Source organism: Pomacea canaliculata, linkage group LG3 (assembly GCF_003073045.1).
Source record: "Pomacea canaliculata isolate SZHN2017 linkage group LG3, ASM307304v1, whole genome shotgun sequence".
Lineage (NCBI taxonomy): Eukaryota > Metazoa > Mollusca > Gastropoda > Architaenioglossa > Ampullariidae > Pomacea > Pomacea canaliculata.
The window spans coordinates 17911008-17935782 of record NC_037592.1 but is presented as its reverse complement, the minus strand read 5'-3'; the positions used below and the strand labels follow the sequence as shown (position 1 = coordinate 17935782).

General features: G+C 35.5%; 2 protein-coding genes across 4 annotated transcripts in view; one reads left to right on the top strand and one right to left on the bottom strand.

Moving 5' to 3' along the window:
- The window catches only part of LOC112559360 (apoptosis inhibitor 5-like), a 10839-nt gene extending 4154 nt beyond the window's left edge, over positions 1-6685 (top strand). Inside the window, exons 5-13 of the mRNA XM_025230534.1 lie at positions 360-500; positions 1354-1419; positions 2786-2980; positions 3325-3503; positions 4164-4257; positions 4561-4680; positions 5250-5293; positions 5504-5628; positions 6021-6685. Coding sequence (XP_025086319.1) covers positions 360-500; positions 1354-1419; positions 2786-2980; positions 3325-3503; positions 4164-4257; positions 4561-4680; positions 5250-5293; positions 5504-5628; positions 6021-6100 — 1044 coding nt within the window. The 3' untranslated portion in view covers positions 6101-6685. The remainder of the gene's footprint in view (positions 1-359; positions 501-1353; positions 1420-2785; positions 2981-3324; positions 3504-4163; positions 4258-4560; positions 4681-5249; positions 5294-5503; positions 5629-6020) is intronic.
- Positions 6417-24775, bottom strand: LOC112559359. Of its 3 annotated transcripts, none has more exons than XM_025230532.1 (27): positions 24087-24775; positions 22114-22316; positions 21343-21466; positions 20873-20983; positions 19858-19965; positions 19296-19427; positions 18781-18813; positions 17951-18045; positions 17465-17546; positions 17072-17161; positions 16786-16897; positions 16514-16593; positions 16096-16200; positions 15763-15889; positions 15097-15173; positions 13750-13992; positions 12694-12804; positions 12209-12308; positions 11838-11958; positions 11410-11563; positions 10829-10987; positions 9971-10146; positions 9674-9754; positions 9181-9258; positions 8825-9018; positions 8371-8457; positions 6417-8033 (listed from the first exon to the last, which is right to left on the bottom strand). In XM_025230532.1, the coding sequence occupies exons 2-27, from the start codon at positions 22284-22286 to the stop codon at positions 7882-7884; spliced, it is 3105 nt and encodes a 1034-aa protein (XP_025086317.1). In that variant the 5' UTR covers positions 22287-22316; positions 24087-24775; the 3' UTR covers positions 6417-7881. The 3 variants fall into 3 exon arrangements, with proteins under 3 accessions (XP_025086317.1, XP_025086316.1, XP_025086318.1); XM_025230531.1 differs by lacking the exon at positions 24087-24775 and adding an exon at positions 23876-24080; XM_025230533.1 differs by lacking the exon at positions 24087-24775 and adding an exon at positions 23334-23802.

The window sequence follows — 24775 nt, the reverse complement described above, 5'->3', positions numbered from 1 at the left end:
CTGAATGCGAATGTCGTCTCCAGCTTTGTTGCTTCAATATGTCTATCGAAAAAGACTATTTCAGAATCACCATGCAGGCTACCCCTCCACTAGATCTGCTTTGCCATCTGATGTACATACATCTGTCCATCATAGTTCTGTTCTTAGCTCCGCAAGATGTTCACATTTTCCAATGCATCAAACATTTTTAAGAAACAATACATGCAGATGAATATATGATTGAGCCCACTTAATGGAGTTAGCCCTTGGCCCATTATAAGCACATTGTGTGTTCTTTCAAAGAAAGTCAGGGGTTTGGGGGAAAAATACCTTTTATTTTGTACTCAGCTTCAAAATTATCATGTAAAAATGTTTTACAGGTGCTCGAAGATGTCACAAAAGATGAATTTATGGCTGTGATGGATATCCTCCGCAGCTTGAAGTCAATGAGTACAGTACAGGGTCGACAACAGCTGGTGGAGATTGTCACTGAGCAGGCAGAACTAGACCAGCCACTGCAGGTCAGTCCAGTATGCCATGAAAAAGAATAATTCTTTTCCGTTTTTTATCCCAAAAAAAAAAAAAATCTGCATTGTCCAGCCTTGACAGCACCTGAAAGCTTTCAGCCTGCCAACTATCAAATCAGTGCAGGTCATAATGCCAGGCCAGTGCAGAGGGTTTTTCAGGTGTTTTGTTATTATGACACAACTCTATTATTTCCCTGCAGAAATCATTTTTAGGGTTTGTTATTTTTGGTTAGGTTTTTTTTTTTTTTTTAAGTGTGAAAAAGACCTTCCACCTCAGACCCCTACGTGTGATTCCCAGCAATTAGGCATACATGTGTGGTATAATTCTTCACTCTGTGGTATAATAATATATAAGAAGGTTCCATGATTTTTAGAATTAGGTTGCACTAGAGATATAGGTATAAGTACTAATTTAACTTTGTATATAACTGTTTGGTTAGGATAATGTTCACTTCAGAAGGTAAGAAGCAAAAATAAAACATGTAATTTTTCTACGTTTGAAAAAAGAAAGTATTGCTTGTGACTCGACCAGACCTATAGCTTTTGTCCATCATTAAGTACAGCCTATGTGTTCTTAACTAATTCAATAAGGGTGTTTCGATGCAATTGAACTTTAGAGCTTTGAAGACTTTCACATTCATGGGTGCAGACTGTAAGGGAAGAGTAAAAGAATGCAATGCAGCCTTTTTTCCCTTGTGGGTTTCCTCTTTCTGTTGGTTTATTTCACTTTTGATCAGGGTTAAATTGCCAATCTTTTAGCGACATGATTTTTAAGTTCTGTTCATTCTTAGAGGTGGTACCATTTTCTCTGACAGAAATAATTATCCATAACAATGACTTTGTGCAGGTGTCAGATGCAGACTGTGTGGATCGTCTTTTGCAGTGCATTAAAACAGCTGCTCCTTTGTTTTCTGTAAGTCATGGTCATGAATCTCACTACACTTTAAAAATAAATTCACAGGGAATTTGCAGCAGCTATATAATTGTTCGTGGTACAATGGTACAATATCATGCTTAAATATATTAGGATAAGTGACAGACCTGTCTGTGCTATTTACTTTGAAGGGAGGGGAAACCAGTAAAATGTCTCCAAGAGCCTTGGCATTGCATCATTGCCCTCCTTAACCATAGTTCATGCAGTTGAAGAAGAATGAAACATATAATAAGATATTGTTTAATATATCTCTATGGACTGTATACAACTGTAATTGTATTCTTTGGTGCAATTCAGCATTATGGGACCATATTCATATCACGGCAAAGGATACTATAGACATGGTGTAGTAAAGAAGATACCACAGTCCTACTTCTGCAGTGTATTTGTCTGCTGTTGGTGTCATTTTAAATAAAGTGACCAGACATTTCGGGAGCAAAAGTGGGATGCATGCCGATCTTGGTGTCGTCACCAACAATGAGAGCTGAAAAAAGCGGGGAGAGGGGGACCCCAAAAGGCTGTAAACTAGGAGACAAATTTGAAATTATTAATCAAACGGGGATGGGCAAAAGCCAAAACTAAAGGCATGGATGTGAATCAATGTACGGTAATCAGATTTTTAAATATAAACGGGACATTGATCGTCTTTTTAGATGAAAGTGGGACATTGGGCATCCCACTGGGAAATTTTATGAGCAGGCGAGACACATGGTCCAAGGCGGGACTGTCCCTCCAAAATCGGGACGCCTGGTCACCTTATTTAAAGCTGTCTATAAGATCCTCCTACTATTTTTCTTTAAAGTACTAGAAATAATCTGCAAGAGAGCATGTTTTGTAGTCACCTTTGTCATTCTTCCACAGTATTATACAATATTATGCTTCTACAGAAGTAATGAGGTAGTAAAAAGGGGTGCATGTGGTTGCATATGTGTTTATCTACATTTGAGTGCATGTGTATGCATAATTATGTACATGACTTTGTGTGTGTGCATGAGAGAACTAGAGAAATCTGTATGTTTGCATATCAGTGTGTGTTGATATTAACGCTTCTGTGTGTGTTAAAGTTTGCATTTCAGGACTACTTCATAGATTTTTTTTTATATAAAAGTGTCAGTTGTTTTTTGTAAAGCATTGACTGTAGTACTATGCTATATAAGCTCACTTATTTTTGTTTTCTTAGGTAATAAAAATTGGTTAGTTGATCACTCGGTAGACTCTTTCATTTTCTTTCTTTTTTTTTTTTTTTAAGTAAGTCTACCATGTGTCCCTTAGGGAGAAAAACCAAATATAGATGAATTATTATCAACCAAACACTGTCCTTGATCACAAATTCCAATTTCTGCAGAAAAATGTGCATTCCAAGGCATTTGTTGGATATCTGTGTGACTACGTCTTACCTGAATTACCACACCTTGCTAGTCCAGATGATGAAGTGAATATCCAACTTGAGATGTTAAAGCTGTTTGCAGAGATCTCAGAACATGCAGGTGACTTGGAAAATGTACAGTCACGGGTGGAGAAAGTCTTTGACAGGCTTCTGGTGAGTGTGATCACCCCCCCCCCTTTTTTTTTTTTAAAACTATGGTTGGTTGGTTGGTTTGGTAGTAAAGTGCTCCCACTTTGAAGTGATTTCACACTTTTGGGGAAAAGGAGGGAGGGTGGAAGTGGAAGTACTTGAAGAAAACCCTCAGTCCCCAGCCCTGCAAACAGGGTATGTCCCAACAAGATCTGAACTCAGACCCTAAAACTAGTTTTGACCTATTCACTGAGGCTTTCAAGACCAGTAGACTTGTACACTTTCCCCTTTCAGTATTTGAACTGGAACAAACCCTTATGTGGAAGTAGTCTATGAATGTTAATCGTGGGATTTCCTGTAAACAACAGGCGTACATGCCACTGCCACCTTCTGATGAAGAAGAAGATATGTCGGCCACTGAAGAACCAAAGCTGCAATTTTCCTACGTTGAGTGCCTCATGTATGCTTTCCATCAGCTGGCACGTCGCTGTCCATTATTCCTGGCTGATGAAGCGAACTCTGAAAGGCTGAAAGATTTTAAAATTCGGTATGTTACCTTTCAGAGTGTTAAAATGTATCTCTAGTCTTCGGTAATTTCTGTTCTCATGAAATCATTTCATTTTGTTTTTCTAACTACTGCAACAGTTTTGTGCCTTCTTTCGCGCTTTGATTGTCTGATGTGATATTAAAAGCCATTCCTTTAGGAAATAAAAACATAGCATGAGAACTCACTGAATGTTGAGATGGCTAAGGAAAAGTAAAATGCTATAAAAGCCGCACTAAGTATTTCTTATTTAGAAAATGAAAGCAACAGTCTGAGTCTTATGTAGGCATGTTAATGTACTTTGTTACTAATTTATTATGGGGAAGATTGCCTCACTGTGCAGAGTAAGAAGGTCCACACTTGCCCGTAGTTATCTTGATATATGGACTGTGAGTAATGACGACCCAGAAATGACAACAATCATGTAATATGACCACAGTGCATAGATAGGTGTACACTGGCTTCAGTGAATGACACTGGAAAGAAGTTTGTAATAGCCCCCTTACCATTCTGAAAATAGAGGATTAGTCAAAATTACATTATCACTAATGGATTATTTACTACTATTTAACTGTTAACGTAACTGTAACTTACCCTGTATTGAAAATTGTGTTTCATGTTAGTGATTGAAACCATGCAAAACTGTGTTTGTGCTTGTCACAGTCTTCAGTATTTTGCACGTGGTGTTCAAGTGTACATTAAACAACTGAGGGCAGCATTGCAAGGGAAAGCAGGTGATGAACTTCGTACTAATGAGGTATGACAGAATTTTTAATTTTATTACTTTTCATCTGGGAAATGTTTCATTAATTATTGTGTTGAATGCTTAGTAAGGAGTTTATGAGATTGGTTCTGACACTTTGTACTGTTATTACTTTATCTGCCCATACATCTGAAGAATGGAATGATCATATTTTTTCATGCACTTCTCACAGTTATGGCTCACATTCAGTCTTAAACTAGTCTTGTTGTTAGTTTTGCTGTTATCTATTTACATCTGCAGTTCGATTGCAGTGCTTTAAGGGATCTGATAAAAATAAACTGTATGTTTTTTTAACAGAACAAAATCAAAGTGGTGGCCTTGAAAATTACTTCAAATATTAATGCCCTCATCAAAGACCTTTTTCACAGTCCTCCAGCATACAAGGCAGCCATCACTCTTTCCTGGAAACCTGTAGTAGTGAGTGACACGTTCTGCTTCATAGATATAGGGGTGGTTAAGATTAAGAACATCTTTCATTAAGCTCAGCACTTCTGTGTCAATGATTGTGGATTACTTGTTTTAGCCTTCAACCTGATAAGCTTTACACTGTCCTTGATCACATATTCCACTGTCTGCAGAAAAATGTGCATTCCAAGGCATTTATTGGATATCTGAATGACTAAATTGTATCTGTTTGTTAATTAACAAATGATTTTAAATGCCATTATGAACATTTACTGTTTTTAAGCAATGATTGTTAGTTAATAGACAATTTTTAGGATGCACTCTTTACGTAATTTCGAACTTCTTTTGTCACAGTATGAAATATGTCAGTTCAGTTCAGGGTTTAGTGTTCAGTGCCGCAACTGTTAGTAACTGTGGCTAATACAGTGAAGGTTGGCTATCGTGGGTTCAGCTCTCGTCTTGGGCACGCTGTTCTTTCTCTGTGACATCTCTTTATAGGGCTGATTGCCATGCTGTGATATGGTCTTAGCTGCTGGCTTGGCATAAAACACCAATTTCTCCCTTTGCTTTTTTTTTTCCAGAGCAAAACAACAAATACATCTCGGGATACTCCACCTACTCCAGGGTGAGTGTAGCAAGCATGACAAATATTCATTGTAGGTTAGCAGTTTGTTTTTTGGTTTTTTTTTCTAGCAACATAGCATAAACATACAGCAATGTTGTCATGGCGTATTTTTGGGAGTCTGCATCATTTTCTTTTAAACTGTATCTAATAATTTTTGCAAAATTGATGTTTTAAACACTGAAAAGATTTGATTGTATTTTTGTTATATAGCCAGAAGAGGATCACTCCTATCACATACAGTTCCAATGGAACAGCGCCAAAAAAGACAAACAAAGAGGATAGAGCTCTATATTCTCCTCCCAGTGGCAAGTTTAGCCAGAAGGCAGGCAATTTCTGTAAGTGCAATTATTTCTTCTTTTCTACTTACTGTGATTTTTAAAAGTAAACTGGAACTGTCTGCTCCCAGTAATCAAAGAAATAAGAGGTAACTTTTGCTTGGCATTGTCCAAATCATAGCAAAATCTATGTGAGATCACTTTGCTTTTAAATAGGACTTTCAGAAAAGTACTTGAGCCACTAGAAATACTCCTGTGTGCGAATATTTTTTTAATTAAGCGTTTCATACATCACACAAGAATTAAAGCTTTTTTTTTTTTTTTTTTTTTTTTTTTTTGACACATGCACATAAGCATTCATTTACCTGTGTTTTTCTGGGAGTGGAGAATGGGAATTGGTGATTATTGTTTGTTCTGATGGAGATCAGTGTGCTTGTTATTTGTTCTAACAGATAGAGGAGGTCAGGGAGGGAATCAAGGAGGCAGAGGTGGATTTCGAGGCAGACGTGGCCAGAATTTCCAGCGTTACTGATGACAGCACTCCACTTTCTCTACACAGAAAACTAATGTGAAGTTTACATTGTTTGGGGTGGGGGGGTAACACATCATTGGATGAGATCAGTATTGTGAATGTGACATTCAGATAAACACATCGATCCAATTTTTCTTGAAAAAATGTTCTCATGTGTGATTTTTAAGTCATAAAACATAAAATTAAGATTTTAGCAGCTTTATGATCATCCCTTTTTTGATGTGTCATGTAGTTTGTATGATGTGATTGGTAAATAAAATGCTGTACTTGATACCCATTGCGATATGCTGTCGGAAAGCAGTATTTGAATGCCAAGCAGCTTATTCAGGATCCGTTCAAAGCAAAACCTTCTGACACATTTAGCAGAGGGTTCCTGGTATTGTTTCCTTTATCAAATCATGGTAAAGTAAAATATACACAGTGAGGACATTCAGGACGATACTAGCTAAACAAACAAAAACTGCCATTTGATGTATAATGCATATGTAGGTTTTGTAGCACAAGAAAAAGAAAACTGATGAATATTTTATGTTCATATGCAGCATTTTTCACATCAGTACATAAATTTTTAGCTCATGCAGAAAATTTAGCTTTTTATTGTTTTTGTGCAAAAGATGCAAGGCAAAAAAAGTTTTAAATAAATTGTTTGATCATGTTTCATTGACGAGTTTATTCAGTTAGCCTTGTTGAACTATTACATAAAGCTGCATCAACATTTGAAAACAAATTTAACATCCATTTCATTTTCTAGATGCAAACTTTCAGAACAGAAACAGTATATACAAAACTGGCTTCTAGTACTATGGTATTATGGCATCTAGAAAACAAGGCAATATAATGACCTACTACTATAGCTGAAATCCAAAACTTGGAGCATTGTTTAGAGACTGGCCTCTGACTGACAATAATCTTCATTGCCACAAAAGACATGGTTGGTGAACAATAATAAGTTGGCTGCAGATAGCAAGTGTATGGAGACTGGATATAGGTTACAGCTGTTCAAGATCTAAATTTTTAAGCATTAGAGATGATATAAATAATGAAAGGTTTTAAAGAACTTGTTTCCTGACAGACTATTAATAGTTGTAAATAACATGCACATCATTTGCCAGTAAAAATGATTATTAATTTTCTGCTTAACATGTTAAGACCTGAGCAGTCAAGTTATAAATAGTATGCCACACTACAAGGGGTTGCTGCAAATAATCATTCAATTAATGTACATTAATTTTTCCATGGAAACATAAAAGGAATAAGCTTCATATCACATAATGCAGATCATCATTACTGATATTTTTATCATCGTTATTGTCATTCCTCTTATTTACATAAATGCTTTTACCATACACACTCACACACCTCTACAATTTTACCCCCCCCCCCCAAAAAAAAAAAAAATAACATACTTCTGGTGAGAGATATTTCTAACAATCTCAAATTTATCATTTACCTGTACTTAGCACAAGCACATTTACTATGAAACCATTAATTTTTTTCAAATGTGCCAACTTTCTGAAATTTTTTGTAACAAACTTTAGGAACTTTCAAGGTGAAATTTTTGCACACATTTTGTTCCTTTAAAACAAGGATTACTCACTCCAGCTATCACCTAAGAGGACATGACCTGATATTACATATCCAACGTGTTAAACTTCTGTGTACACTTTTAATACATGTCCAAACCATAAACAGTCTTATAGACTTGTTCAATATGGATCAATTATTTATCAATGGAAGAACAGCACGCAGAGGGTGGAAGGCTATATTTGACTGCCTGGAAACTAACGGAAAGGGAGAGCCCAAGGTTTTGTGGAAGCAACAGAAGATTCAGTGGTCTGTCTGAAGAGGATCCCTCGCAGTTGATGGGTTGGCGCTGGCTTGACTCGGCTTGAAATTGCATGAATGAGATCTCTTGCATGCTTAAGACTGTAAGCTGGAAAAAAAGAAAGTATTACATGAGTATGGTTGTTCAGATATGCATGTGTCCTGCATCCTTGGCAGTTGTCTCGAGATCTATTTTAATGCATTAATACATAAACGTGCTCTGCAGTTTGTTGTACCTGCATCTGTACTTTATAAATCTGAGCATAAAAAAATGTGAAAATGTTGCCCATTTTGAAATTAGCATTTATCATATTTCTGGACTTTGCAGGTACAGATATATATAGTCTTCTAAATAGCATGTGAATGGGCATTAAACAAAGGGAGTGAACACAAAATATTTATGAACATGAAGATAATTAAGGAACTGGCAATATGCAGTAACCTGCCTTTGAGCCTCGCCTTAATTTCTTCTGAGAAATAGCCTGAATCAATCCATTCTTCAAAATCAGTTATGTAGTCAAAGGCAGTGAGACCTGTAAAAAGAAAATTCATTCAAATTGTTATCTGTAAGCTCAGTAATGATACGCTCATTCAAGGAATCTTAAGGCAAGCTAATGTCAACGAAAAACTTACAGGCTGGACTTTTAGATATTTATGTGTAATCATTATTAATATTTCTACTGAGAATCAAACAAAACTTTTCCTCTGAACAAAGATAATATTTTACTAGCATGGAGTTGCTGTTGTAGCTCTATGTTTGAAAGTGGCTTAAGCATAAAGTTTTTATTTAAGTATGTTTTGTTAATCTGATTAATGTTTCTGCTCGTATAAAATAGATACAAAATGAATTGACTGACAGCCAGAAATATGTGCCTAACAAAGTTAATGTGAAGTTCTTACCTTGGGCATTTTTCTGCCTGACATTAGCACCATGATTAATGAGAACACAAGCTGCCAGCTGGTTATTGGCATGTGTAGCAAAAAACAATGATGTATCGCCTTCATCATTTAGCAAGTCAACATCAGCACCAAAGGACAGTAAAATTTCCACAACATCTACAGGGCCTGTCAAACTTGCAGCATGGTGTAGTGCACTGTGTGAAAAGGACAGACAATTAGTCTTTTTGTTTTTGTTTTCTTTTTTAATTTTACCAAAGCAGTTCTGAAATTAAAGTGCTGAAAAGCATTATTTTGAAAAAGTATATTGGTGCAAGGTAACTATGGTTTAGCAAGAGAAGAAATGAGAATTAGATCACCTGTTGCCACCTGGATACACAGGATTAGGATCTGCACCATTCTCCATCAGAAATCTGACTGCACCTGCTTTCTCACTACTGTAAAAGACATAAGATAAAAGGCTTCCATCTGTGTATGTACATTTATGTACAACTTAATATCTCCAACATGTAAGTGCAGGAGCCAGATATACACCCAGAAGTAATGTCATGCTTTCCTGCATTCTTTCTCTCTTGTTAATGCTCTTTTAAAAATTACATGAGCATAATACCTTCTCTCTAAGATTATTTGTTCTTCAAAAAGATTGATGCAAGGCAGTATTAGCTATATTAGACCTAGGTCACATATTTTTACCAGTAGAACATTTGAAAAGAATAATGCTATCCACAAAATATCCGACTTGCATTTTCGATAGCCACATACATGAAGGTACCATCAATAAAAGCTAGAAATAACAAATACTTAAAAGACATCACAAAAAAAGAAATTTTACACAAAAAGTCCTTTTCTTACATTTTAACTTGCTCTGTCAGAATTCGGCGAAGAAGAATGTCTGGTTCTTTATCTTTGAAACGGAAGCCGCTGTTTAGAAGCCTGAACATGTCATTAGAAAACAAAAATAAAGAATTTCATCACAGAGACTGTGAAACAAAACATAAGGACAGCAGTAATTAGTACTGTAATTAAGCTACTCTGTTGTGCTATTTTCTACTTCCATATATCTCAAGGAGAACAAACCTTGAACAAATTATTTTTCAAATTATTCCCTCTTAAAGACATCAGCATGAGAAAGATATAAAATTAACCAACCATTCAGCACACTCAACAAAGCCATTTGCAATGGCCAAATGCAGAAGAGAAGGAGGTGAGCGGCCGCTTTCATTATTTAGCATAGTGACAATGCTGTCCATGAGACCATGCTTTTGAAATAGCTGCATCACCTCTACTTGGCCCTGCATAGCACAGCAATGGATGGGTAGCAGGGCCTGCACATATACACACATTTTGAGGGTTTTCAATGTTCTAAAAGCAGCTGCAGTATTATCAAACAGATCAGTTTCATCCACATTTTTTTTTTAAAAAAAAACATTAATTTTTGGTTTAGGAAGGTTTTAAAGCAAAATTTCAATGCTTAGATTATTCAAAACATGCTCAAACTATATTTCTTATTCAATTTTAACACAAAAAATGTTTGTACTTCAGACTAACTTCTTTCTAAGACTGAAAATGAGCAGTCTTAGGGCAGGACATTAGGTCATAGGTCATCAACAGAAATGGAAAGAGATAAGCAGTGCACACATTCATTTTATCAGAATCATTGCTGCAATTTGCAGATAAACCCCAATTAGTCTAGTAAAATATTCCATGCTGTTAAGAAATTAGGCCAGAACCAATGGTCTAACAGATACCAGAATCACACTAACTTGTCAAATAGGATGACCACATTCCACATTCTGTTTAAAGAAACCTATAGGTCTACCTTTTATTTTGACACAGTCTTTGATAAATCAGAGCAATACTGTTATGGTTAAAATTCTGTGGTATTAATAGCGATGATACACATGCAGATGTCTGTAATGGACAGGAATGAATCTGACTTTCCTTCCATTCTCATTTAGTTTGGATATATAGCTCATGCAGTTCTGAAACATTGGTGAAATCCCTTACTCTTTGGTTTCGTTTTGCTGGATCGGCTCCATGACTGAGCAGCAGCTCAATGCTCTCCAGCTCTGGAGGTTGGCCAGTTTCTCCATAACACTTCACATGAAGTGGAGTGTTACCTTCAGAGTCTTCTGCATCTATCATTGCACTGTTATCTAAGAGAATCTGGGTAAGAGAAGTATTAGAGTTTTGACAACTTCCTTTATATCTGTATATCTCCACACTTCTAAACAATATTTAAAGAATATAAGTTTTACTCACAAATGCCTTCCCATGAATTTCTCAACAATTAATTAGCAGCTTCAACATAACTATCCAGTAGTTTACCTTTTTCTTGTCTCGAAAAACCACCAGCAGAAGTTTCTTCAGAGAAAAGTAGGAACACTATTGTCGTATTGAGCAAAATTAGATTTGAATTTATAACATTTTCACCAAGCCTACTATGTAAGCAGTGCATCCAAAATGCCATAATTTTGCAAGATAAAGTCATCATCATCTTCCTCCATGAATTGATGTGATCTAGCATGCTGGGATTTTCTTGTAGTAAGTTTCTAGTTTGCTAGCAATTTGTGACTGATTAAGCAAACCTGCAAAGTTGCCGAGTCTTTTGCACGATGTAAAGGTGTAGCCCCTTTGTAATCTCTCAAACTCACGAACACCCCCAGTTTCAATAAATCCTTTATTGCAGCATGATGCCCATAGTAACAGGCAGTATGCAGAAGTGTACTTCCATTGATGCATCTAAAAAAAAAAATAATACTTTGCCAAAAATATCAGAGGGAGGATTCTTCACATATCAGGAATGTCAGAACCATGGCATCTGGATCTGTCTGAAAAACATACCAGATGTTTGAAAAGACCATTATGACTCCAAATGTGATTACATCAAACAAAACGTTCCTTGTGCAATCTGCTGTGATGATGTTTCCTAGAGAAACGGTCATGTCAAGTTCAAATCTCTTACAAATGCCTGGCGATAATATAAATTAATAATTAAATACTTGTCCGTTCTCACCTACTGTGAAGACTACAGAATGTTCGTTTCCCAGAAATATGATCTTTAATGGCCTCTTCAAGAGCTGTATAGTTGCCATTCATTATTTTTGGCACTATAGCCAAATAGTGGTCATAAAGGTCTGCACATAAGAACAAAGGCACTTTTAATGTAAAATCAAATTGAATTATCAAATAATATAGGATATGTTATGTATATTTAACTACATGTAAATTTTACATCAGTTTCAACAAATTTGTCTCCAGCAGCAAAAATCTGAGTGAACATTCTATTCACCTAAAGTTTCATAAAAGAATATAGGAAAACTATTATATCTCTGAACAAGCAACTGCCAAGCTCCATTATAAATGAAAGAAAAACATAACACTTACTAACAAGAAACTGTTGAAATTCCTCACTCCTGATAGTCTCTAATGGTGTGAGTTTTTTCCTGTTATGACAGTGCATGTCACAGCCCCATTCAATCAGTAGCTGAAACACCAGTTAGTGAAGTTTACCTACTAATATTTTATTTCAACACTTAAATAAACCACTTTTTAAAAAAACAGTATTATAACTGAATTAACATCAAACTCCATATTTCTATCCCTGATGATAATAAAACAAAAAAATGGCTTCCTACAGCTTCTCGAGAAATACAGGTTGAATGTTGTCTGTGAAGTCTTTCATTAATGTTTTGGGGTGTTAGGAGTGGGCAAAAGAGATGGTTATAGGGTGTGGGACTCAACAAAATGTCTCAGACTAACACATAATATTGAAATCACATAACGATATTGAAATTTATCTTCAGATAAAATATAACTCTGTTTAAAATGAATGAATTGGCTCACAACTTTTACTCATTATCCTTACTCACATGACAGATCCGGCGATGCAGACCTTCAATAGCCATGTAAACAGGTGAACAGCCTAAGTTGTTCTTGGCATTGATATCAGATCCACCTTCAAGTAGTAGCAAAGCCAAATCCTGCAAGAACAAAAGCCTGCTCGTAGCACCAAAAATTATTGTTCACTAACATTATGAGGAGGGCAGTGAAGATAGAAAGAACTTGCCCTATTAACAACATATTTCATCTTTTCTTTGCTCTTCTTGCTTGGATATGAGGCAAGGTGCATCAGTCTGGTAGCTCCCTTATGTGTGGCTGCACATGTCAAATAAATAACCTCCTGTATATTCTGAAATTTGTTAAATGTCTTCTAGGTTGTCAAGAAGGAAGCTAGGAGGTCTAGCAAACAGGAAGGTTGCATATTTCGAAACTTGTAACTAATACATTGGGTACAGCTGTCTGCCTATCTGCCTAAGTGCTCTTTGTCACCACTGGAACATGCATTACCTCTCTGAGTCTTGAGTTCATGAGCACCATACGGACTGTATTTTTTGCCAGTTCCTTGTCTATCCTCAAACTCACCTCGTCTGCTAGTCCCTGTCCCAGCATGCTTCATGTGTACGTTTTTCTGTCTTCTGTTTATACCTATTGATATGTCTTTTTCCAATGGATTGTTGACATGTTGTGGTCTGTGTCAGTATGCATATGAATTTTGTCCTGTTTTTGTGTGTTCACCTTTCTTTAGAAAAGGACACTGAGCCGATCTGTTAAGTGGGGGAAATCAGTTGTATACACTCCCTTTCTTATTATCTTGAAATGCCAAAGAACTGTGCCAGAAGAATATATATATATACACTCATTTCGGGATTGAAAGGAACCTTTTTTATGGCTAAGATGTCACTTCTACATATGTACTTTCATGCATGTACAATGGCACCTGCATCCTTACCTATTATATAGACAGAAAGAAAAACAATATTTTTAACATCAAATTAGTTATTGGAATCAGACTATGCATTAACGAGCCCCAACTGAAAAGCATGTATGTTCTAAAATTCATAAAGTTCAATGTAACACTTTCGTACAAAGTGACCATTACGGCATGCCCAGTGCAGAGCTGTGTTGCCAGTCTTCGGCTCCTTGCTGTTGATGAGAGAGTCATGACCTTGGAAAAACTCTAGAAGCTTGTCCACTTTGTCAAATTCATTATCTCGAGCAGACTTAATGAGGAGGCGTTGCCAGTTGATCGTGCTCCCAGGAAACACTTGATACAAGAACACTGTGCCAGCCTTCAACTGCTTGTTCCGGCTTGGGGCTTCAAAATAAAACTGCAATCATATGTTAGGGACAAACATAAACTAAATAATGGAAGACTTAATTAATATAAGCAACAGTTTATGTACTATGCCAAATAATAATAACTTATATAGTGCATTTCCCTACTTGACTGTGAAATCAGTGCACCTGAACAAAAATGCAGCACAAGAAAGTAATAAAGTAGCAAAGATGCAAAAGTCAAACAAGAGAGGTAAAGGAGGGAAAGAATGTGGATCGAGGAGGAGACATCCAGCTACAAAAGCTTTTTAATGAAAGAGGTATAAATCTTAAGGTCCGCCTTGAAAGTTGCAATGATAGTCACTGTATGAGCTGATAGGGGCATTGCATTACAGACATTTGGGCCACAGATGGAAAAGAATGCCTCTTGTCTGATATGATACACATGCAAGTCTGCATGAGCAAATCACATTGACCAAATTGGCTAGTACTGCTTCAAAATATTAGACAGGTATTCAGGGGCCAGACCATGAAGGCAAAGTTAGTACCACAGGCGTGTATAGGTAGTCTGCTGTCTGTTTGACATGACCAACGCTTATAGCCTCTTGCGAAGTTCTCTGCTGTTAGTCTCAGCGAGCCTCAACAATGAATGTGACTAAACCAGAAGCTTTTTATACACCAGCCTCATTTTAGTAGTTAACTCGAAAAAATCGTCTGCAAGCAGACAAATCATCTGCAGTCATACAAGTTCGTGGTAGTACAGCATGACTATTTGAATGTCAAGGTCAGCCTTTGAAGCCAGTGCAGTTCATTGAAGAAGAAAAGTGTACAATGAGCAGATTTGCACTTGAAGGAGGTAATGTATGCAGCTTTATTCTGAGTGCTTTTTTTAGGCTGTCAGTCAGGAAGCTTGGAGGTCTAATAATCAGGAAATAGTAGTAGGCTAGCTAGGAAATGGGTTAAAAGTTTATGCCATTAATTTTATGCCATTAATCAAACTTTCTTCATCTTTTAAAATGCACAGTTCAGTATGCACATCAGTTCCAGGTATAATATGTTTTTCTCTGTCACTGCACAGAAGCTGAACCATTTGTACAATTATACCTTGTCATATCTGCTTCTATGGATCTATCTAATAACCAGTAATAATAACCCACTTCATATTGAGGATACTGAGCAGGGTTGATCTCCACTGTATTAGATGAAGGTAGTCCAAGGACTTTTTGAATGGAAGCTACAGAAATAAGTGAATTAAAAAAAGCTTTAACATAAATGCAAGTAATAAAGAGTAGAAAGGAGTTCATAAAACAGTCTGATTCTAATTCTTTATCTTCTTTTCATTCCATTACACATTCAGTCCACATCTGCTGATGAATGAGACTGTTTTAGGAACTCCTTTCTGGTAAGCCACTGCAGCAAATGAGCATAATCTCAGCAATGTAAACCTTTGATAAAGATCTGTTTCATTATACCAACACATTATTCAAGTAGCTGTACTTCAATACCAGTCCCAATGCCATCATGACAACCATTACAATCAACACTCCCCTTTTGGAAACTCATCATCATATCTCTATATTTTTGTGACAATAACAACAAATAATGCTAATAAAAATTATATAAATATATAGTGCATAATCTTAATATTATGTCAGTCTCGATGCTTTACATAGTTTGGCAGAAAAAAAGGTATGTAAGAAAAGGGATCTTTAAGAAATAAAAACTCTAATGCTATATAGTTGCATGTTAATATACCTATACTTATGCCAAAAAATACAAAGAATCTATGCAGAGACAAGTGTGAATATAAAGATTAAGCTTACGTTTGCCTTTGCTGGTGAAATCATCTATAAAGTCTCCTGTTTCTTGGCAACGTATAATGACACGACGCCCTTCACCCACAACTTCACATCCTTTTGTGAGGATGAATCCTGATCCGTTTGTCAGACTCTGATTAAAGAGAAAACACTTGTTATGGTTATCAATAGTGAAAGTTAAATAACTAAAAATAGTTTGTCCTATACTTGAATACACCAGTAAGTTTCATGCCATCAGTAAAGGATTTCTGAAACCTTAAAACTGTATGTTTGAAAGATCCATACAATAATTCTTCTTGTGCATGCAATAAGGAAAAAAGAATAAACATATGGCCTTACCAAGTTTATGACATATGACAAGCATAGGTTATTGATGGAGATGTTACGTGGCACAGTTAGAAAATCAAAACGGTTTCTGATGGTTCTGTGAACATGAGCTCTCATCTGGAGTGAAAGAAAATATTGAAGTTTTAAAACAATATCTTCAGATGTATCACGTGACACTGAAACGACTAAATCCTTAAATGAGTTCTTACAAATCACAAATGTACGTAGAACAGGGAAATGTTACCAATGCTCAGATCTCAACTACAGTAGAAGTGTTTGTTTTTTTCAGCTTTTTTCTTTAAGCCTTTTCACTTCTGAAGACATTCGAGTTTTGCTAACTATCCACAAATTTGTGCACAGGACATATTATAAAGTAAGAATTAAATTGCAAAAACTATAGTCTAATAAGACCTGATTTACCATCACTCACTTCCTTCTGCATTTCCTGCACATGCCTCGTCCACTTACAGCAAAATTCTAAGTCAAATCTTTCTGTGAGCTCTTGAATTTCTGAAAAGCAAGAATATTTATTATGATATGTCAGAAATTGAAAATGACAAAAATAATTGCTTGATTTGTACACACTAGTATACAAATTTCTTCTAGTAAAACCTGCCATTTCCTTCATTTTATTTAATCTACCCTTCAGTGGCTGATCTGGATGGAATCAGTGATTTAAGTGTGGACTGATTTTACAATTACTTTTTTTAAGATGCTTTATCTTGACCTTCATCAGGGTTTCACTCTCCTGACATTGTCTGTCAGCAGAACCATTGGAAATCTGTAGTTCTCTGATCAGCTGTTTAGTATGGTCCTGCAACACAATAATTTCTGCTTTATCATCATTAACAAGTTTCTATCTTTTGGTCAGTGATTCTGGATCTTGTAACTTGTGACCTAATCAAAGTACAACATGCTACAATTATGATGAAAAATATTAACCATAGAATCAGGGAATTCATAATAAACTGTAACACATAACACTTACAATTCTCTCAACAACCATCCTGCACTGACGATACTTGAATGCAACCATGAAGAAGAAAGCAAAGTAAGCACACAATGCCATACTATCTGCCTGAAAAAAAAGTAACCTTTAAAGGATAATACAAACTTCACAATGACATCTAATTTATTTGAAATTCACTTCAGAAGAAAGTGTAGCACATTTTAAGCAAGAAAAGAAATCTTTTGAAAGAAATGATGCATCGTGATTTTTTTTTTTAAAGGAACATTCTGAAAATGTATAAATGGTCTGACAAAAATTAGTTTCACCACATCTAAAGCATCACAAGCTAAGTTTTTTCTAAAAGATTAATTTTTAGAACCTTAACGCTTCTACTAGCTACAAAACATTTATAAAAAATCATGCATAAGCTACCTCTGCAAGATCTTCAGAGTCAAAAGGTGTGTCTGCATAAAACATTTTTTCTGCAGTTCTCAAGACCAGGTTGATTGTCCACCTATGGCAAAAAATAGTGTTTATTATAGCTAAATCTGCAAGATCAAACAAACACATTTTTCCTAAACTATTGACAAAAAAATCTCAGGCTACAATTTAAGTGTTGGCATAAGCCTGCTATATTCTTTCCATTGCTGCACATGACACAAATGGCACCACTATTGAATTATAAGGTCATGGGACATTTGGAGGGCTTCTTATTTAGGATTAGTTTTAGTTTTTAGAGTGATTGTTGTGAAGAATTGTCAGTGAAGTTGTATCAAGTATATTAACTGGGCAAAGCACATAGTACAATTTAATGTCATATACTTACTCTACCATTTGTGCAAGGTATATAGCAGCAGTGAAAATATAACAGATTTATTACCAGATGCTTTATAAACAATCAAAAATGCAGAAAATTACCTGTCATTAAGCAGAAGATCTGATGTAAATGTCTTTGGTACAAAAGAGTTAACTAAAGCACATAGGATGCGACTGTCTACAAGGTCGTCAATATTCTGCAGATTTTAAAATAAAATAATACAATCATAATCTTATACCAACAAAAAAAAAAAAAACATAAAATAATTTTTTCAACCAGTATTATTGTATTATCTCTATCAGTAAAAACACAAAATATAAATACCTTCTTGGCCAAGTAGTTTAAAGAACCACAAATGACAACTCATAAATGATGTTTGCTGTATTTTCTGAAATTTTGTGAACTTTTGTGTTCAACAACTTCGGTGGTTCTTACTGCCAGACTTACCAGAAATGACCAAAATAAAATCATGCATAAAGAAGTAAAAACTTTGCATGGTTCCTTGTTGTTTATGGTTTATACACTTAAGTAAATATTAACAGCAACCATGCCATTTATTAGAATGAAAAACTGCCATGATGATAAACAGACAACTAAAACCTACCTGCATTATTCTGTGTTCATATATGACCCTAATATTTAATCCCTGATTAATGTTTTACAGCAGCTTCTTTAATTGTGAATTAAGAAGAAAAACATACACAAGACTTTGTGGTATTTCCTCAGTGTAAATACTAACAAATGTCGTATCTCTCTAATATTCTGAAGAATGTTTCAACACTGGATTAGATTTTAAAAAATAATTTAGCTCTTTTAAGCTTTATAAATTATATATATAACCTTCCTCCCAAGTGATCCTATTTTGTTCAATTTTTACTACAGAATACCTGTAAAAAATATTCAGGAAGATCAGTGAAGTCTATGTACTTACATAGCAGTACAGATTTTTCCCTTCAGCAACTTTCTGTAAAAGTCACATTAACAAAACATTGAATCTTCAATAAAACAACTGTAATTAACCACTCTAAAATTAAAAGATGAGTAAGTACATATTGTACTCAAAATTTTATATATATATATATGCAATAGCAGCATTATATGCATGGGTGGATGTATCTTGCAGGCAGATTCCAGGCCCTATAATTATAAAAAAAGTCGTCAGAAATAATGTGATATAAATAGGTTCAGGCTCATTACTACAATTAAATACACAGTTTGAAAAATCCCTATTTAGAACTATATTTAGCAGAGCATAACTAATAATGGCAAAAAGCTATCGATTTGAGGTATACAGTGAAAAAAAAAAGGTGTGATCATGCAATATCATGTTCTGTTATATATGAGATTTGCTGAGAAATTATATAGGAATACATGTCAGGATAAGGATATAAAAACAGGTTGTTTTAGCAAATGTTACAACTGCGCGCGCATCACTCAAAGTCTCACCTTTAGCTGGGTATTTACTATTTCCAAAATACAAATATCAGGTGCAGGATAATTTCCTGGGTCTGCTTTTTGTTTCTTGAAATCCTTCATGAAATCAGCATTGGGATACTTGATCCATTCTTCATCTTGTTCCTAATGAAAAAGAGGGGTTTTAAAAAAAAATGAAATGCTGCTTCAGCAATTTTTTTTAAGAAGTTTTGATCAATGCTTGTGATTCACGTTCTCCACCCAAGCATTATACACGCTTAAAGATATTTCAGTCAGTGGTGCCTTTATTTTGTATATCTAAGGAAGCATCACTAAGATTTTTATGTAACTTTTAAAATAATAAAAAATTCTTTGAAGAAAATAATTTTATCTTCATACCTTTTTCATCTTTTTATTTAAAAGAACTATTAAAATCTTGAAGGTACTGTTCACATGCTCAAAAATACATACTTTAAAAACAGTCTTCACAATACACCTATATACTTTTTACTTTGCCACTAAAGGTAATGATCATTTATTAACTGAAGTTAATTAAAGATAAGGTATTTTTATAACTACCCATTGTGCTGCTTACATCATCAGTTCTCTGTTCCCTTTCCGTTGCTGCTGATCCAAACCCTGAGAGAAGTGACTTCTTTGCTTTCGATTTTTTTTTCTGTTTGGGTGGAGGGTCTGGAGTCCACTGAGTAAAAAGAACAGATTTATATTAATTATAAAGTGTTTCCTCTACAAAAATACTGTAAAATGAAGGGTCTATATCATATATAAAAATAGGCTTATAAAGAATTACCTCTTAGAAAAGACTTTTGAGGTTCCAGAGTCCACTGTGTACAAAGTATATTACTTATTCTAAACATGCATGCACATTATAAATAAATAGAATAAATTAAAGCAAATCAAGGGCAATATATAATTTGAGAAAATTAAAGCTAAAAAATATGCAGAAATGAGCAAGTAGACAATCTATCATGAAATTTATGAGCAGAAAACTGTTTCTGAAAGCCTGAATTAAAAGGCATTTTGTGTTAATACATTATAGATGGACTGGGAAAAGGAACTCCAACTGACAGAAACCAACCCCTCTCCCCAACCAGCTAAAAAAGTGTGACATCCCAATATTTCAAATCTGTTGTGTGCCACAGCCAGGTTACTTGCAGAAGTTACAGGTTACCACCAGTTGCACAGTTACTGCAAGGCCATAGAGACAATAGCACCAAAATCTTTTATCAAACATATATGTATATATAATTAGAATGAGTGCAGTGAAAAGCAATTTCATGTTAAGCATTGCGTTTATATATGCATGCAAAATACTCACTATGGTGTACTTTATTCAAGTGACTGGGATCAATTCATTAAAAGCTGTGTCTTCTAATTCCCAGATGTAATTCCTAGCTATGCTCAGAAGATCTGAAATGTCATGCTAGAGCATATATATGTCTATAATACATAATCTCAGTTCTCCTATTGACTGTTAGAAATATAGCTTTTAATAGTCATGAAGTACACTTGTCCTGCTTGTCCAGATGACTGTTTGAAAAATGAAATAATGAAGAAAAATAAGAAAATAAGGACAGGCTAAATCTTACCTGAAATGGCACCATTGTGATAATGTCTCCATCTTCATGCTGAAGGTATTCCAAACGTTCCCAAACAAACCATATATCATGACTAATAAGTCGCCACAGCAAATCAAACACCTGTTCACAGTCATAAAAGTGAGCAGATGACATAACTGTATTTTTATTACTTTTACTTTGTTAACATATGCAATCATGATCACTGTTTTGGATGAGAATGTTTACTGAATGTCTCACAATATAATTCAGTAAAAGGTTTTGATAACCTATTTATCCAATATATTTTAATGCTGTCAGATGTGACATCCTGTAAGACTGTTCAACAGATTAAATGGTAGGTTCATTTGAGGAAAACTTAACTTGTATGATTTGTGACATGCAGGCTTTGTAGTTGAAACTGTTAAAATTTTATTCAAATATAAAGTGCACTTTAAGTTTTATTTATCTATCAAAAATGAAAAAAATTGTTCAGTACATACATGATCAGCATTTCTCATTGCAAACATGCGAGCATCAATGTACACATCAGAAGGGAGGATATTGCAACGCTTCAGCTCATCCAATACCCAGTCAATTCTAGTCTGACATTGTTGCTGTGTTAGTCTGTTGCATAAATAAATTAATTAATTAAAAACTATAGTTCTATAGTTTCTATAGAAAGGAATAAAGTTGTTGTTAAAAAATTGGTTGAAAAGAATTGTTGTTATCAGGCATAAATTAAAAATGAGAAAGCACTGAGTTTAAGCAAGAACTTTTGGATGCTTTTAACTCTTCCTGTAATTAATGGCATTGCCTTATGCCAGTTTTTGTTTCTAAGGGATTAGGATCTATTTTCTCTCCATTTTAGATTTATGCTCATTATTTTCTTTTTTCCCAGGAATTTAGTTTTAATCTTTCGTAATTTTTCTTTATTTTGGCCAAGCAATCATACCATATAACAGATTGCAAGTATAAGACACAGAAAAACTCATGTAACATATTGTATTTAGCTAGAGAAATATAAATTTGGATAAAAGATTACATTTTTTATAACATAATTTAGGTGCAGACTTTACTGCCACTACAAATATGGAATCACTTTTCAGGTTAGCCAAAAGTATCACAAGCAAGCTCCCATACACCTCTGTCAAATGCTGTTATATTCTGATGGCATTTAAAGGAAGACAATGTCACTTGGTGCTACATATAATATTTTTGAAATCAAAGTCAGTTAAATTTCTGTTTAAAAAATATCTGGTTGTGAAGCTTACCCATCCATATTTTCAAGTCGTTTAAGATCTCGTCCAGTGAAACTTTCCACAAGGTACTTCATGTTAGTGCCACTAAGCAAGTCCATTAAGACATTGTTCATGAGATGGTTGTATGGCATCAACTTTAGATTGATCCATGCCGTGAAACCACGGATCCTTGTTCGTAGTGACATATTTACAGATAGATGAAGTCAAACACTGTCCTATAAAAATAAATTAGATATTGGTAAAGCACTCACCTGTATTTATATACTTGTAAATCTACATAATCTAATGTAAACAAGTACTAATGTTCGTATGTCCATCAGTTTCTGGAAAACTTTAGCTTGGGAAAACATTTGGGTGAAATAACAGTTTAATAATGTCAACAGAAGTTGCTGCAAATGGTCAAACTATTTCTCAAATACCTACTTCAATCAGCTTATGATACACCAATAGACCCTGGCCAAAGTCCAGAAACAAGCAATGAGAATAATCACTGGAGCCAGGAAAACCACACCAATAGAAAAGGTGAAGCAGAAACCCACCACCTTGTAGCAAAAGACAAAAGTGCAAGTGCAAGGTACCAGTAAAAGCCACCAAGTATAGCACAGATCATCTAATGTATCAAAGATAGCTATCTTCAGGCAGGTTCAAAAGATCAAACTTTGTGAGAGAGATACAGGCACTGCAAAGTACAGACTCGAACAATCCTCCTCCCTGGGAAGAGACAGAAAACCGCTTTGTCATCAATCTGGATTACATTTTCCCATTTAACAGCCAAGAAAAAACACAGCAATGTAAGCAAGAAAACCATGAGACTGCCCATGACAGAAGCATGAATGTGAGCTTACACAGATGGATCAGTGCCATCTGAAATGGGGTATACATCCAGTGCCCTGATCGATTGAGGCAGGAGGTAGCCAACAGGTTCTTATTGTACTACAAAGTTCAATCACTGATCTGCGCAGTGAATGGTGTCAGCAGCAGATTCACAGGTCATGTCCCTAACAGATACCCTGTCAGGGTTGCAAGTGGCCACCAATAACTGGTTACTTACAACTGATAGCAGCACTGAGAGATATTAAAACAGAACTGAAGTGGATACCTTTACCTTGTAGCATTGAGTGCAGTGAGCAGGCTGACAGAATTGAAAATCGAGGGCTGGAAACAGGCTGGACAAAAACAACCTAACAAACCTAACAGAAATGAAGACTGCTATCAAGGTTTTGAGAAGACACCCTAGCCACCAGACAGCTACCATCGTCTCTTCAGATCAGACCAGCTGATAATTTTTTGCTCAAGACAGGGCTCAACAGACCAAAGCACCGCCTGTACCGGAGGGACGTCTGGTGCTCCTGGGGAATGCAGAGCAAAACCACGGAGCATATCCTATAGGAGTATATATAGGGTCCTGCAGAAACTGCATGAGAGCAGAGATATCTGGTTTTTGCTGGTGCCCCTCGGCATTAAACTGTATGGAGCTGTAGACGCCCTGCAGATGACTACCAGTTTTACCTCGAGAACTGATTTTTTCAGTGTAACCGAGGCGAATGATGACTACGACAACTCTCAGTTAAACAAAATATGTATAATAGATCCGTTTTCTAAACGGTCTTTAAATTATATTGACGCAATATATGTTAAATGTATCTTCATTTGCTATTAAAAGATTATTAGACATCTATAAGGCCACTGTTATGAACATTTTGTTTGCTTCTGAAGTGTTGCAAACAAAAGCTTTAACTGTTTTGTTTTGCAGTGATCGAGATATGTACTTTACCATGACTTTCACACGAGTACATGCAGTCCACTGTCATCCCGATCTGATCAGGTTGTGTTTTCGGTTACGATGTGAGATCAACACCATATAAGCACCACCAAAAAGGTTAATGCAGAACAATAGAGAAAAGTCCCTTAACGGTCACATATATAATCTTTGTTACAATTATTTGGGTTTTAAATGGTAGCTATTGTAAACAACATGGTCGTACCCATAATGCGCTGTCCCTGCCGCTTCCGGTTGCTGGGCCTCTCGCCACCGATCTAAACCAACTGTTACGGATTTGTTTTATATACGTCCGCCTTAGCATAAAAGTCTGTGATTAGAGAACTTTAAAAAACCTACTTCAATCATCTTACGACACACCAACAGACCCTGGACAAAATCCAGAACCAAACAAGAATAATCACTGGAACCATGTCGAGAAGATAGGCAAAATAGTATGCTCTCAGACGGAGTGTCATAAAAGGAAAATAAATTTATAATACTAATACAATAATCAACCTGGGGTACAATTTCGGTATCAGTCAGCTCTGTATCGACTTCAAAAACATTCTTTATAAGTGTCTATGACCGAAGGTTCCCACAAATAAGAATAACAGTAAAGACTGGCCACGAACTTATACTATGATTTCGGAAAATTATGCATGCAGATGACCTTCACCCCACAAAAAATCTAGACCACTTCCGGTTTTGATGTTTACTGTTGATGCACGTAGCGTTCTTCGACCATGCCGGCTCTTAAAATTAACAATGATAGTCGATTTTGCTGTGTACCTCAGTGTACAGTTAAAGCCTACAAATGCCCAGCATTATCCTTTCATATATTTCCGAAGGATGAACAAATGAAGAAGCTTTGGCTTGTAAGAATTCGGAGAGACGATCAGGACCACTCTTTCG